Source organism: Perca fluviatilis, chromosome 15 (assembly GCF_010015445.1).
Source record: "Perca fluviatilis chromosome 15, GENO_Pfluv_1.0, whole genome shotgun sequence".
NCBI lineage: Eukaryota > Metazoa > Chordata > Actinopteri > Perciformes > Percidae > Perca > Perca fluviatilis.
The window spans coordinates 38,489,947-38,516,313 of record NC_053126.1 but is presented as its reverse complement, the minus strand read 5'-3'; the positions used below and the strand labels follow the sequence as shown (position 1 = coordinate 38,516,313).

General features: G+C 41.1%; 1 protein-coding gene and 1 pseudogene across 1 annotated transcript; both read left to right on the top strand.

Annotated features, from left to right (window-relative positions):
- LOC120575410 overlaps positions 1–26,367 on the top strand; it is a 76,866-nt pseudogene that overhangs the window by 13,348 nt on the left and 37,151 nt on the right.
- On the top strand, positions 20,939–22,915 carry LOC120575411. The gene is made up of 2 exons (XM_039826198.1): positions 20,939–21,268; positions 21,375–22,915. The coding sequence occupies exon 2, from the start codon at positions 21,676–21,678 to the stop codon at positions 22,381–22,383; it is 708 nt and encodes a 235-aa protein (XP_039682132.1). The 5' UTR covers positions 20,939–21,268; positions 21,375–21,675; the 3' UTR covers positions 22,384–22,915.

Here is a 26,367-nt window from a genome sequence, read left to right as displayed (position 1 = left end):
CAATATAAATAGGCCTTTTTTAATTTTTTGGCCGGGCCGGCCCATAAAGAATTCACAGCGGCCCATTGGTTAATTTTCTTTATTGGCATCCACCGTTAAAATGAACAAATGACCACTAAAGTGCAAGGGAGGTGCAGAGAAATTACAGGAGAAAAATATTAAGAATCTACAGGCGGATTCTGTGGAGGAGGCTGTGTGTGTGTGTGTGTGTGTCACGTCATAACGACAACAAGCAGTTTGTCTGTAACATTAAAGTTAGTGGCTGTCAGGTAACTTATCTGTTTAAGCTTACATTGAAAATGCTAGCGGTTGGCCTGTTGGGTAGGTGAAAAGTCTGTGTGATCTATAAAATCAGTGTTGATACAAGCATCAGTGTTCCTTGAATGGCTTAATTAGCTTATCTTGTATTGGTGCTCTTTTCCAGGGCATATACTACTCTCAGCTTTATTGTAGCTTTGGGAAAGGGTTATGGTTATGGTTATTGTATTTGGCAGACACTTTTGTCCAAAGCAACAAAATATGAATCTTACAATAGTTAAAATTAAATTTAAAGTTGCTAAGCCAATATTAAGCAAAATAGTAATAATAACAATAATGGCAATACAATATCAAATATCAATAATAAAAAAATATAAAAATACCATAAATATACAAATCATAACTCTAAGAATGAATGAATTATTTAAGTGTAAGATCAACAGATAAATCTTGACACCCCTCTTGAAGGATCCAAAACTATCACATGAACGCTGAACACTAGGCAACTCATATCATAGAATGCACGCATATTTTAAGAGGACTGTCTGCAGGGAATGTGTCTGACCAATCACAGTGGGTGTGGGCCGCCTGGGCCAAAAATGCCAGGGCCGAGTTTTTGTTCCAGTCCGCAAACAGAGACCTTTGGCAACGCCGACACTGACGCCAACGTTTCTCCTCCTGATTGGGTCTTATTGGTCACAACGTCTCGTTCTCTGACACTTAAGCTACTAACGTTACCATGGTAACTACCAGCAGTGGGCAGAGTCTCCATGCTGCCTCCTGTTTATGTCCAGTATACCAGAATGTTGATGAGATATGAGGTTTGGGGCGTGTTAGTTTAAACAGAGATTAGTTCTTCTACTGGAGATAAAAACACTTGGTGCACAGAGATCACTTTGGGCTAAAAATTTAAACACAAACCAAAACATAGCAGTGGAGCTGGAGCCTTAACGTACTTAACATACATATGTTAAGACGTTACAAATGATATCCAGCTACAAAAAAGCCTGAAAATCTGTAGTTAGAACAGAAGTCCAGAGAGTCGTTTTTATGCAGATGATACACCGTCTCGTCTCATTGGTGGAAACTGGCAGCTTTCAGAACGCAGCAAACCAGAGACTTAGAAGGAGACTAAATTTTACACTCGTCTCGACACAAATCTTGCTCTGAACTGGACTTTAAATGTGGGGTACCACAAGGTCCTATTCTGGGGCCTTTTTCATTTATTGTGTTTATAAATGATTTCCAGCAGCTGTGAAATGCTAACTCTGGTAGAGAGCGGCTCATAGATTAGAAGTTTTTAATACATCTGGGCAAAACAAGTCAAACTGGTCTTAGTTGTGAATCCATTGTACCCTAAACATGAATGTTAAATACTAACCATGATACTCCCTGTGTGTGTTCAGACCGGGTATTCAGAGAGTGTCAGACTAACGGCAGCTGGGCTCCTCGAGGAAACTACAGTCAGTGCACCGAGATCATCATCATGGTGAGAATCATCAACGCATACAATACATATTATTTATACAAAATATCATCAACACATACAATACATATTATATATACAAAATATCATCAACTCATACAATACATATTATATACAAAATATAATCAACACATACAATACATATTATATACAAAATATCAACACATACAATACACATAATATAGAAAATATCATCAACACGTACAATACATATTATATACAAAATATCATCAACACATACAGTACACATTCACACTAGGGACATGCAGTAGGCCTGCTGAGGAGGATCTCAGTGAGCGGGCAGGGGTGTAAACTTCCAGGAGGTCAGTGGGGTAGGTGGGGGTATAATTGTGTAGGGCCTTGTATACCAGGAGCAGGATTTTGAAACGTATTCTATAGGCAACTGGAAGCCAGTGCAGTTGCATAAGCACTGGTGTTACATGGCCAGTGGATTTGGAGCATGTTATAATCCTCGCTGCAGAATTCTGAGTGAGTTGGAGCCAGTGGAGTAGCTTATTAGGGATTCCAGACAAGATGGAATTACAGTAGTCAAGGCGGGATGTCACATATGCATTGACAAGGACTTCTGCACTCTGCTGGGTGAGCGCTGGGTCAAGTTGTGTAATTTCCTTAGATGGAAAAAGGCACTTTGAAATATACTGTTTATGTGCGTACTAAATGAGAGTGTATTGTCCAGTATGACGCCAAGGCTCTTGACCTGGTTGGAGCAAGGGATATTGCTGCCATCTACAGAAAGGGTGAAAAGGTTCCATTTTAGAAAGAGATGATTTGGAGCCAATCATTAGCAGCTCAGTCTTACTGCTATTCAGCTTCAGGTAGTTTTTTGGTCATCCACAAGTTTATGTCATGGAGGCAGACAGTGATTACAGCTGGTGGAAGAGTGGCCAGTGGACAATACACATTATATACAAAATATCATCAGCACATACAATATACATTATATATAAAAATATCAACACATACAATACACATTATTTATACAAAATATCATCAACACATACAATACATATTATATACAAAATATCAACACATACAATACGCATTATATACAAAATATCATCAACACATACAATACACATTATATACAAAATATCATCAACACATACAATGCATATTACATACAAAATATCAAGACATACAATACGCATTATATACAAAATATCATCAACACATATATCGACACAAGGACATGGGTGGTTTGTTCCCCTTCCCCCAACCCCTCTGAGGATATGGGTGGTTTGTACCCCCCCCCCCCAAACCCTCCGAGGACATGGGTGGTTTGTCCCCCCCTTAACCTCGGAGGGTTTTGGGGACTGTCAAATCCAATTACTTCACTCTGAATCTTCTTATGTGCCTGAGAGAGAAACAAAATATTCTGCAAAGCCATGAGTCAGCATCTTTAGTTATCATTGTGATCTGCAGGGTGGTGATGGCGCAGTAGATATGACACATGCCTTTAGTGTGGGAGATCTGGATTTGATTCCCACTGTGATACATCAACCAATGTGTCCCTGAGCAAGGCACTTAACCCCTAGCTGTTCCAGATGTGTCCGGTCCGGCCTCTGACATATATAGCAAGTGTAAGTCGCTTTGGATAAAAGCATCAGCTAAATGACATATAATCTAATGTAATGTAATGTTGTGACTTCATGCTGACGATGGTGTAAAATGCCAGAGCAATGATTTAGTTGTTTGTTGCCTAGCAGCAGTTTCTTACAGACTTTAAACCTTTTGGACACTTGACTTTTGAAAGATCAATGAAGAAGCTGCACTTCAGCAGCATTCACACAACAGTTTTATTGTAAAGAACTAACAGACAAGGAACTGCTGTTCCAGGAACACAAGTACTGTTTGGTTCCTGTTTCAAACCAACAGAAACATGACCCAGACGGTGCCCCCACCTTAGCCAAGTAGCCGTGGGTAACCAAACCTATTTTGTTTTACTCTTTGCTGCTGTTTTGACAGGGGTTTTAAACGTTTGTTTATGCTGTATGGACGATTTTTGGACGGTTTTAGACATTTCATGAAGGTTTTCTGGATGTTTTAAATGTTTTACATGCTTTTAAAGCTTGACACACTTTCTGATGCTTTTGTTCTGTAGACAGACTGACTACCTCTGAGCCCTGACCTTAGCAGACTGACCCTGACCTTTTGTTCTGTAGACAGGACAGAGACTGACTACCTCTGAGCCCTGACCTTAGCAGGGTAGTCGTTTAAATCTAATCTATAACTTCATCAAGTCATTTCTGTGCCTGGACTAACCAAACATAAACCATTGTTCAGATGGGGAACTATTCATATTTATATCAAAGGTTAAAATCCTCATTTCAGACCCTTTAAATGATATTAATACTGATAAATGAACCAGATGAGACATTGACTCTGAATCCCAACGTGATTTATTATTTTTGGTCTAAAGAATTACTGGCTGTTACAGAAACACACTCAGGCTATAACGTACTGAGTCAGAGAGTGGAGTCAGTGTTCAGCTGTCTGTCTGTCTGTCTGTCTATCTGTGGAGTCAGTGTTCAGCTTCTCTTTAAACACAACTTTGTGATTTTCCTCAAAAGACAAGAGAACACTTTCAGAACCATAGAGAGAGAATGTGTGTGTCTGTCTCTCTCTGTCTGTCTGTCCTTCCCTGAAAACGCTCCTGTAAGTCGTGTGTTATCTTTCTAGTGGCAGTGCCTTCTAGTGGCCGTAGTAGTTCTGAAGAATTGTCTGACTCTTCTGACTATTGTGGACTTCATGTTCTGAGTGACCAGAGTTTCAGATAGACTTTGTCAACATCTCTCATCTCAGGACAGACTCCTCGGTCACCATGAGGCAGACATGTTGGTGTTTGAAGGAATCTATGTGACATCAAAACCCACAACAACATTATGCTGTGCCTGTCACTGTTTTCTCTTGGCCAAACGTTGGAGAAGCTATCATTAGATCTGAGAAGTCACTGGGCTTAGCTGCTGCGTCTGAACCTGATAATGCAGAGAAACCTCTGACAGCTTTTCTGTTCCTGTCTGATCTGCACAAACACAACTTCAGCTGCAACACAACCACCAGCTGAGCACAGCTGGACTGCACACACACACACACACACACACACACACACACACACACACACACACACACACACACACACACACACACACACACACACACACACACACACACACACACACACACACACACACACATACACACAGACACACACACATATAAACACACATACAGACACAGACACAGACACACACACACACACATATAAAAACACTAATCAGCAAACAGTTGAACCTTAAACAATCCAAAAGTGCGCGAAAAAAACGTCAGTGTGAACCATCTGGACCCTCACAGTGTGTGTGTGTGTGTGTGTGTGTGTGTGTGTCAGTGTGTGTGTGTGTGCATGTTTGTGTGTGTGTGTGTGTGTGTGTGTGTGTGTGTGTGTGTGTGTGTGTGTGTGTGTGTGTGTGTGTCCATTTGTCAACACAATTAACGTCTCCCTGTCTTCCCCACTGAGAGAATCTGTCGCCTATTTCCTGCTCTCCTGTGATTGGACGGCAGAGTTGGCTGCCAGCCAATCAGAGAGCCGTAATTAATGAGATAGAAAGATGTGTTTGCGTTTGTGTGTATGTGTTTGTGTGTCTGTGTGTGTGTGTGTATGTGTTTGTGTGCTTGTCCCTGTGTGTATGTGTGTGTGTGTCCCTGTGTTTGTTTGTGTGTATTTGTGTGTGTTAGTGTGTTTCTGTGTGTGTGTGTGTGTGTGTGTGTGTGTCTCCCTCTGTGTGGTTGTGTGTCCCTGTGTTTTTGTGTCCCTGTGTGTGTGTTTGTCCCTGTGTGTGTGTGTGTGTGTGTTTACAGTCAGAGGAGGCAGAAGATTAAAGTAAAAACAGTTTGTTCTCCTGGTTTTGTGTCTGGTACTGTTTTCTTTTTGTTTAGTTTGCTCTGACTTTTATATGATAATGGGTTATAAACAGACTAAAGTAATTGCTGTGTGTGTGTGTGTGTGTTCAGAGGAAGAGTAAGCTTCATTATCAGGTCGCTGTGATCATCAACTATCTCGGTCACTGTTTCTCTCTCGGGGCTCTGCTGCTCGCATTCACACTCTTCCTCAGACTCAGGTAACCTGTCTGTCTGTCTGTCTGTCTCTTGTTCTGTCTGTCTGTCTGTCTGTCTGTCTGTCTCTCTCTGTGTCCGTCTGTCTGTCTGTCTGTCTCTGTTTGTCTGTATGTTTGTCTCTCTGTCTCTCTCTCTGTGTGTCTGTCTGTCTGTCTGTATCTATCTCTCTGTGCCTGTCTGTCTGTCTGTCTGTCTGTATCTCTCTCTGTCTGTCTGTCTGTCTGAAGAGATAACGTCAGATATTAATGTAATAAATACCTGAATAACACGAATAATGTTTTAGTCACCTTCTTTCTCTTTTTCATCATTCCTGATGCATGTGATTAATACTCTTCCATCCTATTGGTCGACTTTTAATGTGAAAAAATACAGGTAGTGTTGATGCTCACTGTCTGTGTGTGTGTGTGTGTGTGTGTGTGTGTGTGTGTGTGTGTGTGTGTGTGTGTGTGTGTGTGTGTACCTGTGTGTGTGTGTGTCCGTCCCTGTGTGTGTGTGTGTTTCAGGAGTATTCGCTGTCTGAGGAACATCATCCACTGGAATCTGATCTCAGCGTTCATCCTGAGGAACGCAACCTGGTTCATCGTCCAGTTAACCATGAACCCTGCTGTTACCGAGGGCAACCAGGTAACACACACACACACTCACAGACACAGACACACTCACAGACACAGGGACGGAGACACACACAGGGACACAAACACACAGACAGACTTTGTGTCCCTGATGACGGTCACCATGGGGACCAGCTGATGATCAACTCTCAGAGCGCCCCCTGCTGGTCTCAGAGGACATTTGATCAAATATCTCATTTTTAATTCAAAATGAAAAACTTTCAGTCTTTCTCAAACTGCCAGCGGCTCACTGAGTTTCAAACTCGGTTAATTGGCTGGATGCTCTCGCTGTTTGCTGTTCTATGGCGACACGCAGCAGCAGTTGTGCATGTTCTGTTTGTTTATTTTCTAACGATTGTGTGTGACTACTAACATAGTTCATTGTCATTTTTAACTTGGCTCATACGTGATGACTCACCTCAGACTGACTGGGTTTCTGCTCATTCTGACGCTTTTTGGTCACTAACGCGGGTGCTCTGTTTGGATTACCACCTCCGTTACAATCGTGAGTTCCTACTGCTACTCCGGGATACAGGAGGGGGGATCATGGACCCAGCTGGAACCTTGCCGCTGGAGATCATCAGGCATGGTCCTTCCAAGGGAGCCCAGGGGACAAGGCCAACAAGGGCGAGGAAAAGAGGCAGCCGCAGCGGGGTCCGCCAGAGGCTCAAAAGAGAGGGCCACCGGAGGATCCCTCTCCCCTCAATAATCCTCGCCAATGTACAATCCCTCCGGAGCAAGGTGGATGAACTCCAAGCAAATGCCAGATTTGTATCGGACTACAGGAATGCCTGCCTTATTGCACTGACTCAGACGTGGCTCAAGGAGCAGGATCTTGGTTTTGGAGTACTGTTGCGACTTGACAGGGACCCGGCAGCAACAGGAAAATCACTCAGCGGTGGTCTGTGCTTGTATGTCAATCAGAGCTGGTGCAACACAGAGAAACTGTGTGCGCCCCTGACATCGAACTCATGTCTGTCTCTCTCCGTCCTTATTACTTCCCAAGAGAGTTTCCACAAATATTTGTCACAGTTGTATACATCCATCCGAGGGCGAACGCTGATATCGCATCAAGGCTAATAGTACAAACAGTGCAAAGGCTGCAAAGTATCGCCCCTGACGCGCCAAACTTTATAATAGGTGACTTTAACCACTGTAGGCTTGGAAAGTCGCTAAGTAACTTTTCCCAATATGGCACCTGCCCTCCAAGACATTTGAAATGTCTAAAGACTAAAGACTCACAGACTTAAGTGAGTGAAACTTAAGTGAGTGAGTGTGTGAGGCCACATGGGCTCAGATAGGTATAAATGGGATTGGGACAGCACTTCACGAGATCACATGTTACCTTGGCGACGTTTAATAACAAAGATGTTGCTGACACTTGCCGGTTTGGGAATTTTCATTTTAAGTTTGTTGCTTTCCACACGGCCGAGGCTCAGGAGACAGCTGCCTATTCCAACTTTTTTCAAACTCTTGTTTTACAAGCTGGACAACAGGTTCAACAATTAGTTTTATTTAAAGAGATTAATAAATTAGATGTGATGTAAACAAAATCTAACATACCATTACATATAGTATTTGTCTTTGTTCATAGGCTTACCAGCACACCCCGTATGCCAGAGTGAACCAACATATGCCAGCTATTGGGGTGTATCTGGATGTGGAGAATGACATGAGGCCCGATTTCCAACTATCCAGAGAGGCCTTTCATGGCATTTTGAGCATCTTGCGTCAGAGGAGGGATCATGGATGGGGGCCAACATTCGAAGTGTTGCTTTTTGTTTATTGGCTGGCACAACGGTGTTTCATACCGTGTGGCCGCAAGGGCTTTCGATGTGCCCAAGTCCACAGTGTGTAGAATTGTGCACAGGGTGGCCTTTGACATTCGTAGGTGTAAGGCCAACGTTATCTCCTTCCCTACTGCTAACATGCTGGGGGACATTGGAAGGGCATTTGGCCAGCTAGCCCAGCATGACGCCTTTAATAATGCTGTGGGGGCCATAGATGGCTGCCACATTGGAATAAAACCCCCCAAGCATAATCAGTAAGATTATTTTAATCACAAGCAGTTTCATTCAGTGCAAGTTCAGGCCATATGTGACTCCTCTGGGAGGTTTATAGATATTTTCGTTGGTTATGGAGGTTCTGTTCACGATACATGTGTGTTAAGAAACAGCCAAATTTATGTTCATTCTTTGTACCCCCCACCTGGTTATTTTCTTTTGGGAGATGGAGGCTACCCATGTCTCGAACGCCCCATCACCATTATTACGCCCTACAGACACCCACTACAAGGGAGGATGCAGGAGTGCTTTAATATGTGACATGGCAGGGCCCGGTCGATTATTGAGAGGACCTTCGGAGTGATGAAGGCACGGTGGCGGAGTACCTTGTTCAAGGCACTGGAGGTTAAACCTGCATTTTGTTCAGAGATCATCCTGGCCTGTGCAGTCCTCCACAATATGTGTCTGAACTATGGGGATGTCCTGGAAGAGCCAGAGATCCAGCCTGAGGATCCTGCCCCCCCTGCTCCAGTTCAACAGTTCCAGGAGAGAAGTGGAGCCCACATCAGGGACAGGCTTTGTGCCCAGATTTCTGCACCCCAACAACCTGGGGCCATGTAAAGGCTGACATCAGTTCTGTGGCAGCCTTTTTTTTTACATTTTGTATTCAAAATATAAGTTTGGGGTTGAGTGAAATGCCCTTTTATGTTTTGCCATTTTGAGCAACCTTGTGTTGTGTTTAACCTTTTCTGTTCAATGATAAATATGGCATACTTTGGCTCATAAAGTTATGTATGACTATATTTCTGAGTTCTGTGGTTCTTGTGATGGATGCAACATTTTCCAGGAAGTTACATGTTCATACAATATTCAGTTGTACACCCTCAAATATTCTTACAACAAAAGCTTAGAATCCACCTAATGCAAATCACAATTCAAACTTTTAATGAGCTTGAAATGAGAAACAACAAAAATGTAAAAAAAAAAAAAAAAACCATAGGGTTCATATAACAACTAAAGATGACATCATCAAAAACCTATTTTTGCTTCTTAACCAATTCCCCAAATATACCTATCAAAGTATCAATTTGCTGTTCCCTTCTCTTCTATCGCTCTTCCTCTCTGGCATCCAGCTCCATCTGTCTCCTTTCTTGTGTCTCTGTATAGACCTTTAAGTACTCCACAACATTTTTTCTTTTCTTGGCCTTTGGGGTAGTGGATGGTGGTGCAGTAGAGGAGGTGGATAGCTGTACAGTAGAGGAGGTGTTAGCCCCATCAGGCTCCGAGTCCACTGCTGTGGAAATGATGTTCAGAGGCCTGGTGGAGTCTCTCTGCCCCAGAATGTTGTGCATTGCTGCAAAGAAAGGCCAAGTACCAGGTGTTGCCCGTCCACCCTCTGTCCCTTCTCCAGTTCGTGGTAGGATCAGGTCCTGTGTAAAACAATTAAAGTTGTTTCACTTTCACACAAGCATATGTTAACACATGAAACATTTTGATAAATACTTATTAAGCAACTTGGATATTGTTAAAGACACCATCAGTGTTGAGTAAACAAACACCCATAAAACAGCCCATGTGTTCCAGTAGCCCATTCACACAAGCTAATAATAAAAATTCACCCAATACTTATATGGTGTGACAGTGTTCTCCATTCCCATTTCTTTTAAGATCTCTCTGTTGGGCCAAAAACAGGTAATTTGGCCAACCATTTCATGACAATTAAAAACAAAGGTACAGAGGGATTTTTCTTACAGAAGCAGAGTAGCCAAGCCACACACACTGTAGTGCATGTGCCTTTAGCTTCACAAGTTATCCATTGCTAAGTTGTTGCCAGAATAGTTTTAGAAATTAACAAACTGTACTTACACAAAACCATCAGCAGATGCATATCTGTGTCCCGTAAAAAGAGTGATCCTGTCGTAACTGGATGAACTGCAGGGTTTGTTGTTCACTCCCTGATCGAAAATAACAGTTGTTGGAATTTAACATGCTAGATGACAGCTAAAAATTACTGGTCAGAGAGGCTACTTACATGACTAGAAAATGCATTTCCTGCAGAAAATGCGTGGGAATGCTGAATAGCTGAATTGCTAAAGATCAACTGGTTGAATAGCTTAAATCCGTAAGAAGAAGTTGAAGTAGTGAAAATAGTTGAAAAAGCGGAAATCGGTTTAATAAGTATGAATTTCATTAAAAAGTTAAAAGTTTATGCTAAACTGAACTGTTTGCTTTAAAGGTTGAATAATGACAAAATATGTAGAACATTGTGAGGTCTGAGTAGATTTTCTAACTGATAATGACTCACATATGCAGAAATATGAAACAAATTAATACTGTAATACTGTTAAAGATGAAAGTTGAAAAGGCTGAAAGAAGAAATATTTTTATTATTATCAGATATATACACTGCATAGCACGAAAAAGCATCAATGTAGCTGAGATGACATGTGAAATATATTAGGTGAAAAGAATGGGTCTGAACAAGAGGAAAGAGAGGAGAGAAAGAGAGAAGAAAGGAGAGCAGGAGAGACGAGAGGAGAGAGGAGAGAAAGAGAGAAGAAAGGAGAGCAGGAGAGAAGAGACAAGAAGAGAGAAGAGAGAGGAGAGAGGAGAGAAAGAGAATAAAGAGAGAAGGAGAGAGAGAGGAAAGAGAGGAGAGGAAAAGAAAGACAGCAACTTTGACTAAAATTGAATAAAAAGGCTGAAAGTTTAAAGACTTTGTATTATTATCAGCCATATCCATTGGGTAGAACAAACAAGCATGACCCTAAAGAGCTGAGAGGTGGATATATTGGCTGAAAAGAAACGGGCTATATACATGGATGAAATCACAAATGACCTTGGAGGGAGAGACAGAAGAAGGAAGGGAGAGAGGGAGTGAAAGAGAGGAAGGGAGGGAGTGATGGAAGGAGAGAGAGATTGAGAAGGATGGAGGGAGGGAGAGACAGAGGGAGGGAGAGACAGAGGGAAGGAGACTAAAGGAAGGAAGGAGGGGAACAGAGGAGGGAGGAAGACAGAGAAAAGAGAAAGGAGGGAGGGAGGCATAGAGAAAGAGAGGGAGACAGGAGGGAGGGAGACAGACAGATAAGGAGACAGACAGACAGACAGACAGAAGTGGAACGCAAATGATCTAGCCTGATGATCATAGTTAGTCTAGTTAGTTGACTCCTACAGCAAGCCTGAAGTAATCAGGTAGACTGTCTGTGAAAGGGTTGTCATGGTTACTAAGGGCCTGGGCCATGTTTATAAACATCTCTTTGATCTGATAACGATCGCACGATCGTGGCTCTGTGTGTGTGTCTGTCTGTGTGCATGTGTGTGGCTATGTGCGTGTGTGTGTAGGTGTGTGTGTGTAAGTGTATCTGTGTGTGTGTGTGTGTATCTGTGTGTGTGTGTGTGTGTGTGTGTGTGTGTGTGTGTGTAGGTGTGTGTCTGTTTGTGTGTCTGTGTGTCTGGGTGTGTGTGTCTGTGTGTGTGTGTCTTTGTGTGTGTGTCTGCTAAACTGGATGAATAGCTTAAATCCGTAAGAATAAGTTGAAGTAGCGAGAGTGGTTGAAAAAGTCCAAAAACATCCTGCACAGGGACACATTGATTGATGTACCACAGCAGGATTCAAACCTGGGTCCTCCACACTAAAGCCCTGCAGCATACCCACTGTGCTATCTTTAGGATAGACAAGAAATGTTCCTTCAGTCTTTATAAAGCCTCCCTTTGATCATTAATCGCCACACCTAATGAGTGAGAGACAATGTGAGAGAACCCTTCAAACAATCCTTAATAAATCCACAACAGTACATGCTAACGAAACAGCGACTTGACCGTTAGAGACACAAGGCCTTTGTGAACGTATCGGTGTAAAATTTATATGGATAAATGTAAAAATGTTAGTATATCAGCGATTTAAAAAAGTGGTTCGCTGAGTTTTTCGCTGGGACATATCCAGGAGTTTTAACATTGGAGCCAATGGAGAATTATTTCATACTCTCGTCATTTGGAAGCTCGCTGAGCCCAAAGTATAAGACATATCGCTTAACCGAGCAAGTTTTCTGAAACTAGACAAAAATACCTACGTTTTGATGTATAAATTGTGTATGACAAGTAGATATTGTGGGCGTGAGAGCAGTTTACAGACAAGGAACTAAGATAATTTTTTCGAAGCTTCACCCTCTAGCTATGACATCATCCACTCTAGCAAGCGCAATACACACTCTGTTTAATCGATAAAATTTCCTGAAATAATCACTAAACTTAAACCGCTTTTTCACAAAAACTGTAAAAGATATCAAACTGAAAAGCACAAGCCAGATAGCTGAATATGTTGTGAATATTTTAAAGTTTGTTTGGCGTCTGTAGGTGAAAGTATGAAGGAGCTGAAAATTTAGGGGCGGAAGAAGATTTTAAGGAGTTGAACGCTGCTCTCATTCACTTCAATGTTAAAAAAAAGTGTTAAAAAGCTTAAAATTTTAAAAAGTATAAATAGTAGAAAAACAGTTGAAGAAGTCCCATCATTAGCTGAAAGAGCTGAACATTTGAAAAGTTGAATGGTTTAAATAGCTGAAAGTATGCAGAAGTTAGGGAGAGCCAAAAAACGTACGGAATAATAAGAAGTATATAAAGAACCGAATAACAATAGTTGGAATGCTGTTGAACAGCATTCCCACTAAATATGTCTTTTTCTTTGGAGGACTGTTGTTATCTGGATTGGTTTAATCCATGTTAAAACGTGTTGTTGTTGTTGTTGTTGGTCAGAGGTGGAAAAAGTACTAAAATATTGTACTCAAGTAAAAGTACCAATACTTTGATTAAATATTACTCAAGTACAAGTAAAAATACCTATCTGAAAAATTACTCAAGTAAAAGTAATAAGTAGTTCATTTAAAATGTACTTTAAGTAAAAGTTACTTAGTTACATAAAAAAAAACTGTAAAACAGGGGGGGGGGGGGATCTCTCCCATATAGTGAAAATAGGACAAGGGGTCATAAATCCCAAACTATTGAAAAATCTATACAAAGGTATAAACATCTATACAAATGTATACACATGTAATAACAACATAACACATGTCACACATGTTATTTAAGACCCTTAGAAAGGTATTTGGTTTGGTGTGGTTTATTTATGGATATAGAAAGACAACAAGGGGATGCAAGGGATAACATGTAAAAGCGAGAAACACTTTTTTCCAACATGGTCCCTGATGTAAGAGAACAGGACATACAACACAAAAAAAATAAAACTACACATCAAAAAAACAGCTAAAACACCATGAACTACAAAACAATAAATTACCCTGTCCCCAGTCTAGATTTTATTTCCCCCTAATTATCTATTTTATTCCATAAGTAGGCCCTAACTTTATGTCTAAAATCCCTTTTCATTACTGCCATTTTGATATGAAGTGGAAGACTATTCCATAAAATAATTCCTGTATAAAAAAAGGATTTTCTGGCTTCACTATTCACACATGGCACCTTACATGAACAGACACTTGCCCTAATCTCATGGGCATGTTGAGTATGTACCATTAAAATCTGAAATCCAAAATACTTTGGGGCTACACCATTGATAATACTGTACATATGATTGAGTTTAAGTTGTTCAACCCTAAGCTTAACAGGCAGGAGCTCAACCCTCTCAAACTCGTTTCTTCCCACATGATACCTAGAAGGTTTAGACAGTATAAAACGGATCATATTATTTTGCATAATCTGCATCTTGTTTTTCATTTTCATCGTTAGGCCACTGTACCATGCTGAACATGCATAGTCAAAATGGCATTGAATGAGTGCTGAGACGAGGAGTTTTTTATTTTGGAGTCAAACTGTCTTGTATTACGGTATAAAATTTTAATTTGCAGGCACTTTTATTCAGTAATTTCTCTGCAGTGGAATATCCTGACAATGTTTGGTCCAATATAATACCTAGATAAGTAACAGAATTCTTTGCTTCAATTTCATTTTCATTACATATAACTTTTAATGCAGATGCCTTTTGTAACTTACGTTTGGTGCCAAATAAGATGCACTCAGATTTCCCTAGGTGCAATGACAGTCTGTTGTTGATCAGCCACTCTCTTACATTTTGCAGCTCACCACTAAGAGTGTCTTCAATTTGGTAGATGTCTTTTCCAGACACTAGTAGTGAGGAATCATCGGCATACAATAATAACTTACATTTGACTGCAGCTGGCATGTCATTTACATATATTAGGAATAACAAAGGGCCTAATATCGAGCCTTGGGGTACACCACAAGTTATGTTCTTGGGTTCAGACAGGACTCCATCAAAATCACAAGTTTGATTTCTTTCTGATAAATATGAATTAAACCATTTTAAAGAAGCCTTCCCAAAACCCATGCATTGCAATTTGGATAAAAGAATAGAGTGATCCACTGTGTCAAATGCTTTTTGTAAATCCAGTAACACCATGCCAGTATAATTACTTTTTTCACTTTCTTGTCTGATGTAATCACAAAGATAAGTGAGGCATGTGTCAGTGGAGTAAGCAGATCTAAATCCAGATTGGTGGTCATATAACAGATTATTCTTGATCAAATGCCTCTCCACTTGATCAAAAACCACTCTCTCCAATATTTTGGATACACTTGGTAGTATTGACACTGGTCTATAGTTTTTCATATCTGTCCTACTGTTCTTCTTAAACAAGCGGAGTACCCTGGCCCTTTTCATCTCAATTGGAACCTTACCTAGTTGTATGGACAAATTTATGATATGTGCAATAACCTCACCAATAGCATTAGCACTATCCTTTAAAAATCTGGCTGGAATATGATCCATGCCAGTAGCTTTATTAGTAGATAAAGAAGCTAACATTTCTATAATCCTCTCCTTAGATACTAGACTCAGATTGAATGTATCTGGTGACACATCTTGATAAAGGGAGTTCAGGAAGGATACCCCATACTTTCCAGCTCCTGTTGGTAAATGTGAAGCCAAGTTGGCAGCAACAGTAGTAAAAAACATATTGAAATGATTTGATATCACTTTTTTATCAAAGCAAATAGCATTATCAATGTCAATCCCAGTGTTACAGCTGTTACTAATTATTTTCCCTGCACCTAACTCTTTAAGAATTTTCCATAATGTCTTTGGTTGGTGAATATTCTCTGTCACTGCTTCAGCATAGTAGTCAGCTTTAGCCTTCTGTATATGATATCTTGCTTGGTTTCGGTTATACACATATTTATCAAAATCAGGTTGCATATTTGACTTCTTATACTTCCTGAAATAGTGGTCTCTCTGTCTAATTAAATCAATAATTTCAGTAGTCATCCATTTGGCCCTCTTCTGTTTCACTCTAATTTCTCTCATTGGTGCAACCATATCCAATACTATTAAGAACTTCTCCTTAAACAAATCCCATGCCCGACCGGCATCATTATTGTTAATAACTGTACTCCAATCCTGTTCAGCCAGTTACCCTCCAATAACTCCTTGGAATATCGTCTTGTACATCTTATTTTTAAGGAATGATGAGAACCTGATCCTATTTTAATTTTTGAAATTTTGCGAGTACAGAAAATAACTTTATGATCACTGATTCCAATATCCAAAACCCCAGAGCAGCTGATATTGTTTCTATCAGTAACCAACACCAGATCCAGAATAGATTTAGAATACCCATCTACTCTGGTTGGCTCCATTATAAGTTGCTCCAGACCAAGCACTTTACAGTAATGTAAAAACTTTTTCAACAGCCCATTTTTTGTGGACATAAGCAAATTCGTATTAAAATCACCTAAAACAATACATTCTCTCTCCATCAACACATTACTGTCAATACCTACGGATTCTAATAATTCATAAAAATCATTTTGTTTGGGGGTCTATAACACACGCCTACAACAATAGGCTTTGTTTTAGGCAGTCGAATTTCAACCCAGGCAGCTTCCAGTGTCTCTATCTGTATTTCCGGGCATGGGATAAAAGATAAATCAGTCCTAATAAACAGACATACCCCTCCTCCTTCTCGCCAGTAACAGTAGAAGCCTGGCAATTCAACTTCCTTATCCTCAATGAAGCTATCCAACCATGTCTCTGTCACGGCAATCACTGCAGCTTTTGTCCTTGCAGTAAACTGCCTTATTTCATCCATTTTGGGAAGTAAGCTCCTTGCGTTCAGATGAATAAAATGTAATCCTCTTTGGTTTCAAAAGTCCAGGGACGTTTCTTCTGTGATCACACTATCTTCCTCCCCAAAATATATATCCTCTCGTTTATAATCCAGGATATCGGGGGAGCACATTTCCATAACGCAACAGGCATTACACACCAGCTGAATGTTTGCCTGAGCTTTTACGGCCAAGGTGTATGTTTTACAATCTATGTTTGCACATTTTATGTGAACAAACTCATCGCACAAATCACAAGCAATTGCATTTGCATTCACTCTCACAGTCTTTCCACAGTTCGGGCATGGACACTTAGGTGTTTTACAGGTGGGTGGCCCAGGACATGGGTGAACATCTCCGCACAGAAGCAAACTCTCTGTAAAAAACAGGAGCGTAAAGTGTATCCTTCTTTCCCCAATAATACTCCTCCTGTTGCATTTGGCATTACGTTGTTTATGGAATGGTCAGATTAATTTGTTAAACAGTTCATGGTGTCCAACAGATATTTGACTGGAATGTTTGTTTCCTGCATTCCCAGCCGATTCAACAGACCAACCTACTTCCTCGGCTTTTTTGGCCACAAATAAGTTATACAGTCCCATGATTTGACAACTAGTCAGCAGGAACAATATAACAAACTGTCCATTTGCCATTTTACTGTTTCAACTTTACCGGGCAGTCAAGAACTTTAGAACTTTACTGAGAGCTGCGTGCTGCTGCGACTTCTGTGTAGGTATAACGTGCAATTTTAGTTCTGACCATCCCATAAAATGTTTTCAAACAATCGATTGAAAGTAAAAGTACCGTACATTGTTAGTTCTGAGGGCCATCTTTCTTTTCTTCACAAACAAACAGTTATAATGCAAATCAAGGCCAAATCATGTGTTTTGACTCCATAAATGGGTTAGACCCAAAGACTGTTAATTATATTAATATAAACAGACCCGAATGTTCACAGCCCAGACTAGCAGCTAGCTTCTACACACCTAAGTAGCCCATATGGGCTAATTAGATTTATGTGAATAAATTTAGCCAGTGTCCTACATACGTTGTTCTACGGAAGGGGTGGGCAATTAATTTTCCCAAGGGGCCACATGAGAATCAGAGACTGTTGTGGAGGGCCGGACCAATAGGCTAAACTGAATTCTGCTCAATATTAATTTTATGTCAGGTGACACATTCTCAAACGTCTCTTTTTTTCTCTGAGCATATTAGTGCAGCAGAGTCCACCAAACACTCTTTAATAAACTCCCCTTCAGAAAACTGTTTTGGTGATTTTGTAGTTTGTCACAAAGCTGGTCTTGACTGCTGCATCCCTGGATGCATTGTTGCTTTTGCAGCTTAACTAGCAAAGCTTCAGGTGTCGGTGCGCACTCTGCATCAGTCAAGTCATTTTTGAGGGATAACAGCTCATTTACGTCCATGCTAACGTCTCCCACTCAGTTCACCGCTCGCCGACACATCCAGGTCCGACTGTTTTTTCTTACTCAGTAACGGACGAGATTTGTAATTTAGTGAAATACAATCCTTCACTCAAAATGTAATCAAGTACATTTTAAAATACAGATTTTACAGTTTTTCTCCATTGGTTTGGCTCATTTCTTGAAACAGAATTGACATTCTCAAAACAATATGGACAAACCTCCAAACCACTTGGCAATTGTTAACAACAGAATTGAATTTCTCATTCATTTCATCAAATTGCAAATGTCTTAGTACATGTCTCAATGTCTCAAATGATTAAGTACAGGTAGCCTACATTTAATAATAATAATAATAATAATAATACATACGTTTTATATAGCGCTTTACATGAAACTCAAAGACGCTTTACAAACAAAAGAAACAAACAAACAAACAAGATGAGTGATTATTGTAAATTATGGATAGGCCAATTGAAACAAATGAGTTTTGAGCAGTTTTTTATAGGTGTTCAGTGAGTCCGAGTTTCTGATGTGGATGGGGAGTGAGTTCCAGAGAGTGGGGGCAGCTATTGCAAAGGCTCGGTCCCCCAAAGTTCGGTGGGTTGATTTGGTGATGGGTTTGAGGAGGTTTAAGTCAGCTTAGCGAAGGTGTCTGGAGGGGCGATGGTGCTGTAAGAGGTCTGTGAGGTATGGAGGGGCCAGATTATTGAGAGCTTTGTAGGTGATGAGTAGAACTTTGTAATGGATGCGCTGTTGTACAGGGAGCCAGTGAAGCTGTTGAAGGACAGGGGTGATGTGTTGTCTTGAACCGGTGTGGGTGAGGAGGCGAGCAGCAGAGTTTTGAACGTATTGCAGTTTTTGTAAAACAGATGAAGGGAGACCATATAGGAGGCTGTTGCAGTAGTCAAGTCTTGATGTAATGAATGCATGGATGAGAGTTTCAGCAGCAGATGTCAAGAGGGTGGGGCGAAGACGAGCAATGTTACGTAGGTGGAAAAAGGCAGTTTTGGTGATATGACGGATATGGGGCTTAAAAGTGAGTGTGGGGTCAAAAATGAAACCAAGATTTCGGATCTGGAGTGAGGTGTTGACTGTATGTCCAGCGATGGGGAGAGCGAAATCTTGGGAGGAGGCGAGTAGTGATTTTGGACCAATGATGATGATTTCAGATTTGTTGTAGTTGAGTTTAAGGAAGTTGGCAGTCATCCAGGTTTTTATTGCAGAGAGGCATTCTGTGATGGTCGATACTGTGGCAGGAGTGATGGATCTAGGTTTAGCACAATTTCCAAGTGAATAGATCTTGTTGATCTAAACTGATTGTTGATTCTCAGTCTAATGGTTCTCTCCAAAACGTGTCAGCGTCATTTCATTGTATAAGTCATCACATGCACAATAGTCTGTTCAATTGTCAAAATGAGTCAAGAACATAATACCATGAAAACCATATATGAATCTCTTGGAACATTTGATAAATTGATTACAGCAACTGACAGCCAGGTGAAACTAGAACTTGACTAACAAAGGTGGAGTTTGACACATCTCAGATGACCAATCAAACAGTATGTTTAGTTACCTGACAGGTGCTGTCCATGATTGTGAATGCTGCCAAACATGTATATATAGAGCTTGACCATGAAGGACCAGTACAATTTCTGAACATGGAGGCACCTGGCCAAGTAAATGAACAAGGGCAACTGCCTGCTTGAGGAAGAGGAAGAGGAAGAAGAAGAGGAGGAGGAGTAAGGGTGAGTGGTGGTGGAATAGGGGGAAGAGGACGAGGAGCACGAAGACACCATGCTGTCCCGGATGAAATTCGGGCCACAATTATAGACCATGTCATCAACCATGGCCTCACAATGGCGGAGGCAGGTCGCTGAGTGCCGCCTAATGTGCCTCGCTCTACGGTCTCCTCCATTATCCAAACCTTTCACAGGGAAAACAGGTATGTAGTCAGTCAATGATGGAATTATATGTTGTACAGGACAGGATACTGTGCATAGAGCAAGAAATATATTTATTTACTCATTTACCTATTCATTTAGTGTGTGTGTGTGTGTGTGTGTGTGTGTGTGTGTGTGTGTGTGTGATAGGCCTACAGTAATATCTTACCTCAATGGGATGTTATGATACTAAAAATGACAAGAAGAATATAGTAGAAAATAAACTATGGAATAGTTTATTTTCTACAGTATTGATGATACAGTTTACAGTAGTATTCCAGTCACTGTGCAGTGATGCATTAGAATTGTGGTAAAACCACAATACAATTACATTGGTAACTCATTCTGTAAGGAACACATAAGGTATACATTACGATTGGAGTGTTGTCCTTTGAATTCTATGTCTAGGATTGGACGACAACCTTGGCAAAGGAAAACTTCTCAATGCACAACAAGAACAAGAGATCTGTAACACGGTGATTGCAAATAATGCCATCACATTGAGACAGATCCACGCTGCAATCCTACAAGACAATGCCATATTCCAAAATGTCAACTCCATAAGCATCTCCACAATAGACTAGATATTGAAGAAGCATCAGATGACAATGATGCAAATTTACAGGGTACCATTTGAGAGGAACTCTGATAGAGTGAAAGAGCTGCGGTACCAGTATGTACATGTAAGTCAGTTACTGGTTGTCCATCATTATAACCTTTTTACAATTAAGCAGTGGTTCCCAAACTTTTTTGGTTTCAGTACCCACTTTACCTGATTTCTTGAATCCAGGTAATCCAGGTATGAAAGTATTTGATTTATCTGACTTCAACATTTTGCCTAAAAACTGCAGCTTACTGTATGATGCAATTATCATTATAATCCTTATTTTGAAGAATATAACATACAATAAGAAAAAGGGTCAAAGAGCTTCAATTAGTGCCTCCCATGTAAATCTATCTAATACTGTGGGTTTTACTATAACATTTCAGTAAGTCTAGTCATTGATGATTTTCCCCCTCCCCTTCCGGTCAAAACCCCCTCTAGTACCTCTGCATAGGGGTACCCCAGGTTTGGAACCACTGGAGTAGTGGCCAGTAGTATATTGAACTTGTGGAGAACATAGAGCAGTCCTATGTAATTGTCTGTAACTGTAGTGTATGACTCTTGTGTATGACTGATTTGATGTTTTCTTTTTTTTCTCTAATGTAGCTCAGCGTAAATTCAGACAGGGAGACTTCTATTACGTGGCTTCTCTCCCTTTCACTGATCAGCTGGGCGGTGGGTGTTACGGTTCTGTATACCAATTAGGAGCGGGCACTTAGGTTCTGACCAATCACAGCTGTCTACCGTGTTTTAAAGCTGTTCTCTCTTCTGCTTCTGTCAGTTGTTTTACTATAGTGCGACCCGCCTCCTCCCGTTTCACCTCCAGGCCTTTTAGACGGTGTTCTCGGTCTTCTCCCGGCTGTCGGCTTGTGTTTCGTCTTCGGCTTTTTCTCGCCACCACCAGTGTCTGGTTTCCATTGGGGGATGTGTTTGGTTTCCCTAAACCATGACATTTGCATAGATACCCCTTAACAATGGAGACTAATCTCCAAATAACTTGTGTTTGTACTTACTTGGTTATCTTGTTAATAAATGTTTGCATATCTGCAACGAAGTCTCTCCTGATTGAATTGTAGACAATAATGGCATTGGAAGGAAACGAGACCCCTCACATCCTCGTGTTTGTGGATGAAGCTGGCTTCAACCTGGCCAAGGGCCGAAGACGTGGCCGTAATATTATTGGCCATCGGGCCACGGTGGATGTCCCAGGCCAGCGAGGGGGCAATATAACTATGTGTGCTGCCATTTCTGAGAATGGTGTGGCCACTCACATCCCCAGTCTTGGCCCATACAATACACAGAAGTTCCTCATCTTCTTGGACCGCCTTCATTTTGATTTGATCCCTGAAAATGAGAGAGGTCTCGTAGGGTCTCACCTACCACAATATGTCATTGTATGGGACAATGTGAATTTCCACCGTGGCCCGTTCATCAGGGCCTGGTTCACTACTCATCCAAGGATGGTCATGCTGTTCCTACCACCTTACTCTCCTTCCCTCAATCCTATTGAGGAGTATTTCTCCGCTTGGAGGTGGAGAATGTATGAGCATCGGGCTCAAGATCAGAGGTCCCTGCTCCATACAATGGACGCTGCGTGTAAGGATATTACAGGAGATCAGTGTACGGGATGGTTGCAACATGCATGCCTTTTCTTCCCTCGTTGCATCGTAAGGGAGAATATACACTGTGATGTGGACGAGAATCTGTGGCCAGACAGACAGCAGAGTGTGGATGGCCAGGAGGGTGAGGACGGTGGCCAGGAGAGGGAGGGTGAGGACAGCGACCAGTGAAGAACTGTTAGTTGTGAAACTCCAGCTTTATTTACAGCACTGTAGGCTACATATAATTTTCCTTGTTTTTTGTTTGTGTGTTTATATTACAGTATATTATGCTGTATACATTTTCTTTTTACTCTGATGTATGGAAGTTACTTTATGTGTGTGAATAAAAATGGTTACAATTTCCTTGGCAGTATGAGTGCAATGTGTGATGTCAAACCTTGGAGGCTACTTTTACCCTAAAATTCTATTTTTTTTTCTCAGTTTGATACACAATTGTATTCTGTTAACTAGACAAAAACAGTACAGTAACCATTGTCAATGAAGGACTGGGCTAAGACTGAAAGGTGGAAATGAGGGATATTTCAATGGTCCTCTGCCATAGTGACAAAACATCTAAACATTTTGACTTGCAGTGCTTACACAATGCCAAAGGGACGAAGCATTTTGGGGGCACTGACTATTTAAATGAGAAAGAAATTTAGTTTTGACACATGAATGAACTGTTTTGGGAGAGATATGAGCTTTTGCAGGTGAACCATGGTGTTGTGCCAAACCATTCAGGTTATTTTGACAAAAGCAGAAAGAGTGTTGAGAACGTCCGGTCTGTTTCAAGAAATGAGCCAAAGCAATTGAGAAGGATCTTTGCCATTTTCGTTGCACTGACTCTTTATATGGGAAAGGGATTTAGATTTGAAGCATGAGTGAACAGTTTTGGGAGAGATATGAGCTTTTGCAAGTGAGCTATAGTGTTGTGCTGAACTGTAAGACTGTCTTGACAAATGATCTTAGAGTTTTGAGAATATAATTTCTGTTTCAAGAAATGAGCCAAACTCATCAAAAATACAAAATACACAACAAAACTACTCAATACAGTAACGTGAGTAAATGTATTTCGTTACTTTCCACCTCTGTTGCTGGTTGCTGCTGGTGTTCGTCTGTTCCATGGTCGTGTGTCGTGCTGTTGTTTACTTTTGTAATTTCCGGATTTCCCTATGGTCTCCGCGGTAAACGTCACAACGCTTTGACCTGTGGGTAATTCCCTTTGGTGAAGTCTGCATCGAAGCAGACTCACGGAAAAGGCTCGGTAAGTGTGTACTCAAACCATCAAGCCCTTTGAAATTCGACATTGGGACAATCCTAAGCCCTTACAAATTTTGCGAGAACGCGCACCAAAGTCTGTGAGTCTGTGAGTCCGGACTTTGGGATTGGGCCAATGTGAAGTTGATGATGGGTTTACAATTCAATCATAAATAAAACCTCTCCTTTGATGGCCAGACAGATTCTGAGCTTGCAGATTAATTGAATATTTTCTATAATTGCTTCAATATTTACGACTTCACCAAGGAATTGTCTGCGTTCAGGGAACCATGGGCATAACAAAATGTTGCTATCACTATTGATAAGGACAGACTTCACAAAATTTTTAAACATAAATGTCTCCAAGAATAAATAATTAATTATTGATTTTAGTCACTCTTCTCCCCACTATCATTGATCGCCAACCTTTTGAGACAGTACAAGTACCTTGGCACAATAATTGATAGCAAGCTATGTTTTGAACCACACACTGATGCTGTTTGTGCCAAAGCCCATCAGCATATGTACTTTTATCGTAAACTGAGGAATTTTAACATTGACCCCACTTTTATAAGAATGTTTTATTGAGTCTGTTTTATCTGCTGGTTTCGTTCTCTGTCCATAAAAACAAAAAACGACTAGACAGTACAGTCAGGACATGTGGCGAGATTTCAGGCATCCCTTCCCCACTCTGTCCCACATGTACTCCAACAGAGTGGCAAAGAAGGCTCAATCCATTGCTGCTGACCATAGCCCCCCTTGTCCTGCCATTTTAAGCTACTTCCCTCAGGCCATAGGTACTCTATGCCCAGATGCAGGTCCAATAGACTACGGCTGGTGGAACTTCAGACATTGACTTTAATGGCTGTGACTCTGTCTCTCTTTCTCTCTTCCCTCTTTGCCTGTCTCTCTTTCCTCTTTGCCTGTCTCTCTTTCTTTCTTTCCTCTTTGCCTGTCTCTCTTTCCTCTTTGCCTGTGTCTCTTTCCTCTCCGCCTGCATCTTCTTGCATTTGTCACCCTGGCTACCTGAAGGAGTTGTGCTGCCCTCTCTCTCCTTTCTCCTCTCTCCTCTCTCGTCTCTCTTCTCTCCTCTCTCCTGTCTCCGGTCTCCGATCTCCTGTCTTCTTTCTCCCGTCTCCTGTATCTCCTCTCTCCAGGTGTTAGAGTTAGTAAATCGTTAACTAACCCATGTATTCTCTCTCCAGGTGTGGTGCCGGCTGGTGACAGCAGCGTATAATTATTTCCACGTGACAAACTTCTTCTGGATGTTTGGGGAAGGCTGTTATCTGCACACTGCCGTCGTCCTCACCTACTCCACCGACAAACTCAGGAAGTGGATGTTCATCTGCATCGGCTGGGGTCAGATCACCTGATTCACCTGTCCACACATTTACCCGTCTAATGATTCACCTCTCTGTCTGTCTGTCTGTCTGTCTGTCTGTCTGCCTGCCTATATGTCTACCTATCTGTCTGCCTGTGTCTGTCTGTCTGTCTGTCTCTCTGTCTAACCTGTCTGTCTCTCTGTCTAACCTGTCTGTCTGTGTCTCTGTCTAACCTGTCTGTCTCTTTGTCTAACCTGTCTCTCTGTCCAACCTGTCTGTCTAACCTGTCTGTCTCTCTGTCTAACCTGTCTCTCTGTCCAACCTGTCTGTCTCTCTGTCTAACCTGTCTGTCTGTCTACAGGTATTCCCTTTCCGATCATCGTGGCCTGGGCTTTCGGGAAGCTTTACTACGACAACGAGAAGTGAGTGTGACGCTGCTGACTGACTTTCTAACATAGTGTGTGTTGGTATAGTCTCCCTTTGCCAGACCTTCCTACACAGAGCTGTGGAGGAGGGTCTGAGTCCACACAGCATTCCTGGATTGGGGGAAAATCATGCTCTGGTTTACTGGCATTTCTTTAAACCAGTGGTTCTCAAACTTTTTCGGTCATTCCCCACTTTGTACAAGGGGGAATTTTCAAACCCCACCTTCCTCCATCGCCCCAACACAATGCTAATGAAATACGCAACAAACTTAACCCTTGTGTGGTCCTTCGGGTCTTGGTGACCCAAAGGACAACACAAGGGTTAATACAGCACCTTAGTGTTTGTTTGTACAGCATTTTGGTCAGCTTAAACTGTGTTTAAATGTGCTCTAGAAATAAACTTTACTTACTTACTTTACAAGAGACAGGATTTAGAGAGCAATTCTCAACAAAGTAAACAAAAGTACATAACCCTTGTTTTTTCCTTTGGGTCACTGGGACCTGAAGGACAACATAAGGGTTAAAATGTTCCAATTCATTGAAGTAACATGTAGTATCAGTATAGTAACAAGTTGTATCTAAATACAAACTAACGCTCTACATCCAATAACGGCAAATTCAAAAATAAAGAAAATAAAACTGCAGCTGTGTCATAACTTGCATGAAATTCTAAAATAGAGAATATAAAAGTGCAGCGGTTTCAAAATTTGTATCAAGTTCAAAAATAGAAAAGAAATAAAAGTGCCACTTTGCAATCTGTTAAAAAAAGAAAAGAAGTTCATTTGGCAAGACAGGTCTATTTATCCTGCCTGGGGGGCCTGGGGGGTTGCAGGCTTGATACTGCCACTCTCAAGTCATGCTCAATGTTCAGCTGAGATCTGTACTTTGTTTTCAGTGAAGCAACAGCTGAAAAGCCCATCTCACAGAGATATGATGTGGCATAATAATATAATCCAATAAAATAAGATATATTACACTGCATAATGAGCATACTTTTGGTACTATAAGTACAGTATATTTTGATAATACTTTTGTACTATTACTTGTAACTGACAAGTAATTTGTAACTCTACAACAGTTTGTTCTACTTTTACTGCAATACACGACCTGAGTAAGTCTTCCACCTCTGTAAATCACCAACAACAGTTGTGCATGAATAGCTGCAGCAG